At 34.6% G+C, this 4,635-nt stretch overlaps 1 protein-coding gene across 2 annotated transcripts in view; it reads left to right on the top strand.

The window, feature by feature from the left end:
* The window catches only part of LOC108692684 (septin-7), a 44,926-nt gene extending 41,095 nt beyond the window's left edge, over nt 1-3,831 (top strand). For both annotated transcript variants that reach the window (XM_018201062.1, XM_018201061.1), the window contains one exon: nt 2,892-3,831. In XM_018201062.1, coding sequence (XP_018056551.1) covers nt 2,892-2,940 — 49 coding nt within the window. In that variant the 3' untranslated portion in view covers nt 2,941-3,831. The remainder of the gene's footprint in view (nt 1-2,891) is intronic.
* The last annotated feature ends 804 nt before the right edge of the window (nt 3,832-4,635 follow it).

Below are 4,635 nucleotides of genomic sequence, written 5' to 3'. Positions count from 1 at the left end.
ATATATATATATATATTAGCGATATGTACATTTAGCAACGTATTTTTGGCACTTCAACTTTGATAAACTTTGAGATTATATGTATAGAGAGGCGCAAAATTGTATGTCACTCGCCTTCGAGCAGGAGCGTCATTTTTTATACTCATGTCCAACACGTTTTACACACATACATGTACACTTTAACCCTTTACCGCATCGCGTGCCATAATCGATCCCTCCTCTTCTCCCTATCGACAGTGTGGTTGCCGCATCACACATCCGTGTCACGTTCGTTCCCGATCATACTTAGGTATTCGTGCCGCTGTTTGTTGGAATGTTCTCGAATTGTTGATGCTAGCAAAGGCACGGCCGTATTGTTACTCACGACAAACGGGCTGTACACATTTCTTGCATTCCCGACTTTTGCCAGGTCAATATATATAATATTTCACGAGATATCGTGGCGTTAACCCGTCTGTCGAGAGCGCAGTAGAAATGTTGTGAAAATTACAAAGCTCTTGGAAAAATTCCTTCATCCTCTAAGAAAGGCTTGTTCTTTTTCTATATTTCAATATCTCGATTCTGTAACTTTTAACGATATAGTGTCGATATATTGTCATTGTGCGAATATTATATACTTTAAATTTCTTGCAATCTCATGAAATCTTATTCCAAGAGAGTGAAAATGCAACTATCCTTGAAAAAAGATGAAAATATTTCACTTCTTGAAAAAAATAACGATTTTTAGAGTGAAATCTTACTTTTTTAGAATGAGGTTTCACTGTAAGAAATTATAATAAGAGTGTACGCGGTAAAAAAAACTATGCAACGACAATAAAACGATACTGAGCTGAAAGAAAAAGTCAAAAGGTAAATCGTGCAAGAAGTTCTTGCTCTCTAAAATCTTTGGAGTGGAATCTAATTCTGAAGAGTGAAATCTCACTCTTAAAAATTGATGATTGAGTCACTTTTTTCAACACTGACTCATTTGTCAACTTTTTGTTATTCTTTAGAATTAGATTTTACTCCAAAGATTTTAGAGAGTGGAGTATGGAAAAAAAACAGGCCTGCAGACTCGTCTCTCGAAGAACCGCGAGAAAAGTTCAACGTTCGACGAATATTTTTATCACTGAAGAAAACATTTCGATCGAGAGATACGCGGTAAAGGGTTGACATAAACGGCCACCTCGTAAGTTCGCGGTTTGTAAAGTCTCAAGTCGATTGTAAACTCTCAGCAAGCTGTCAGTGTCTCATACGTTTGATTTTATACTCTTATACATTCGTTTCCTGTTTATCGCTCGCAATTGCCCAAAAATACACGCTCGTAATTTAGATCGCTCGCACACGATCTGAAGTTTCGTTTCGTCGGACTGACGAGACTCTCCGAATCGCGGAGAATCGATCCCAAAGAGAGGAAGCAGAGACAGCTTGGTAGAGGATATAACCGCCTATTACTAATAATCACTCGCAAATTATACATTGTTAATTTCGTAATTGATAATCTTTTTTTATCTCTTACAAATAAACGCAATGCTTACCTAAAACCGTTACTAACCGTTTTAAATCCTCTCGTTGCGATTATTTAGCTTTTCGAAACGTTTGCGATGCGACGAGGGAAAATTGCGACTGTGACTCTTGCAATTTTAAAAGAAGAAGTAAATGATTAAATATTTTTTAAAAAATGTGAAAATCCGTGAAAAACGAACACAATTTTCCCTTATCGCTTTTGGTTATGTTTTATAGTCTGCCATGTGCATATAATGTTTTTACAGTTTTATCACATATTGTCATTTTAAATCCGGTTTTTTATACAGTTAATTTTTTCATAAAACATTTCATATCAAATTCAACTTTGAATCGAAGCGAGTAAATAACGGATTTTCAATAGAATGTCTTTCTAAATTTACTCGCATTTTTTTCGTTTTGTTCTTTCTCTTTGTTCTTTTCTCTCGTATTCCCTCGAGAGACTTTTATTTAAAATGACGATATGGTAACGTACTCTCGGTGTGCATATGTATCTGCAATTTTATATAAAACGTTGGAGAGTTCAAATATCATAAAATACAAACGACTTCGTATCTTTGTATCCGCGGAAAAGACGAACGTGATATCTGCCGCGGAAGAGAGTTAAACAAAAGTCAGAAGCAACGAAGCACGAAGCGGAAACGCGGGACTTGATTTCTGGATACACACGTGAGATCAGCATGTTGTTCCTTAGTCGCGAACAGAGGATGGGTTCGAAGCATGGTTTTCGCATGATTAGATTTTTCATTCGCAAGATATTTATTTTGCATTACAGTCTGCGAACCAGCGATAACAATAGGCATAACAATTTTCCATAACGATATGTTACGAGTCGCGTCTCGCTCTAGAAATTTTTATTCAGACTGTCGACGTTTTTGGATCTCGATTTTCTGCATTTTTCTAGGATGTCTGTAGCGAAATATAAGGCAAATTAAATAAATAAATTTTTTTCGCGAAATCTAAGGTAGGATCATGCAAAAAGAAAAGAACAATAAATTTTTCTTATGCAATACAAAGAGAAATATATTAAATAATATATCTGTATATAATCATATTATTTTTGGACATTTTAAAATATTCACTATCATGCGAATTTCTCACGTAATTATGAAAAAAACGCAAGTTGAAAAGAATTAGTGTAATCGTCATGCATACATCAATGTTTCTATGTCTTAAATTATTCTTTATTCTAATTGAATTTAATTTTGAATTTAATATGGACGAAAGTTTTTGCACCAGACTTCATCAAGATCACTTCCTCTTTCGTCCTCACTCTCTTCATCGAACATCCCGTGTCACAGATATGCCGATCACAAAGCGTCGATCGGTGTACAACTAGGATTTGTGCGATGCAAACAATAATCTTGATATAAAAATTCTCCTTTCAGGGCTGTTGATGGTAAAGATAAGAAGAACAAGAAGAAGGGCCTCTTTTAATCGTGTCGATCGGCAAGAAACATTCAGCAAGAAAGAGAGCAGGCAGGAACAATCTGATTTCGGCTTGGCTATCGTACTTTCACATTATTTACCGATGATATATTTACGATGAATATGAGTTAGGTAATTCCAATCAACATAGACTCGATTCACGCTTGATACGGAATCTTCGGAAAAAACGATGATCTAGCCATATTCTCGGTGAACACTAAAGAATTATATGGTTTTGAACATAAGATTGATTGGTTGTGAAGATTGATTGATTGCGGTATCCACGTTGATATGAATCATCCTGGGCATTGAGATTCACGTGAATGTTTCATTGTTCGCGATACCTAATTCGTCCAAAATTACAGACAGAAAGAAAGAGAACGTTTTGCTACGATAGAGTGCATCTGCCTGCGCTCTTTCGCGTTTCCTATCTGATATCTGAGAGGAAAGAAAAGGAAGAGGGAACTGGAGATGTGCACAATCATCCTTTCATGCTCATCAGCGTTCAACCGCGATCATCATTTATTTCATGATAAAAACTGTACAAAAAGAAACCCACGTAGACGTAATTTTTTGGAGAACGTAACTTTCGTACTTCCCTCGGCGCGAGTTAGCTCCGTTTAAGCTTGTGTATCTTTCTGCGTAACAAGAGCGTCATGTTCGCCGCCCTCCGCCGATTATGATTACACGTATGTTAGTTTTACGACTGGATAGAGTTCGAGGATATTCGTCATATCATTGTCTCTCAATTAGGAAAATAGATCGTCTTGCATTTCATGTCTCAAATACAGAGACAAGAGCATTAAATATTTCCGCCGAATATGATGAATTTGATCACTTTGGTATTGTTAAATTATAATCTTGCAAGTGTAACTGGAATCCATACTTTTCTCTTTGAATTACCTGCTCTTCTGATACTTAAAAATCAAGTCATCATAAAGTTATAATTTTATTTGTATATAATATACAAATGAAATTATATATACCTAAAGATATTTTAAATGTTTTAGGTATCTTTGCTTTCTTGGTGACTTTGAATTCTTTTTGGAAATATCAAGGCATTAATAGGTATGAATAAAAATCTAAAAAAATGTTCATATATTCAAGGAAATAACATTTCTTGAATTAATTTGTTAAGAGAATTTTGTACAATTTTAGCAAAGTATTGAAATTCAGACGTTAAAAAATTATACAAAGATTATATATATATATATGACACGTGAAGACTTATTAAGTATTATTATGTGGCTGACTTTATACGAACAAGAAATTTACAATTAATTAAAAAAATTCGAATGGATCAATCTTTAATAAGTCGAAGAAAATTAGCTTGTAAGAAAAAAATCATTGATATACTCTTTATTGTATTATTATGCAAATAGCATCTCCTGTTGCAGAGGGAGGCTGAACATGATATCGCACAAAAACAGCGGCCATATATTATATAAATATATATATTTATGTATAAATAAAGAACGAAAGGAAGTGTAAATGTAATCTAATTCATGTACATGTACACATAAGTCACGCCTTGCGACAGGCGCGAAAGAACGATTACGATAAGAACGGATCATTGTATAAATAAATCTAGATGTGTTAGACTATCGCGATTCGAGACGGTGCGCTTTTTCTTCCTTTTTTTTTGAATCAAGCTTGAATCTTTTTTTTTATTGAAGTGTTATTGAAGTGTTATTGAAGTATGTC

This window comes from Atta colombica, unplaced genomic scaffold (assembly GCF_001594045.1).
Source record: "Atta colombica isolate Treedump-2 unplaced genomic scaffold, Acol1.0 scaffold78, whole genome shotgun sequence".
In the NCBI taxonomy this organism is placed as follows: domain Eukaryota; kingdom Metazoa; phylum Arthropoda; class Insecta; order Hymenoptera; family Formicidae; genus Atta; species Atta colombica.
Note: the sequence above shows the minus strand (reverse complement) of the source record. Positions and strands in the feature narration are given on the sequence as shown.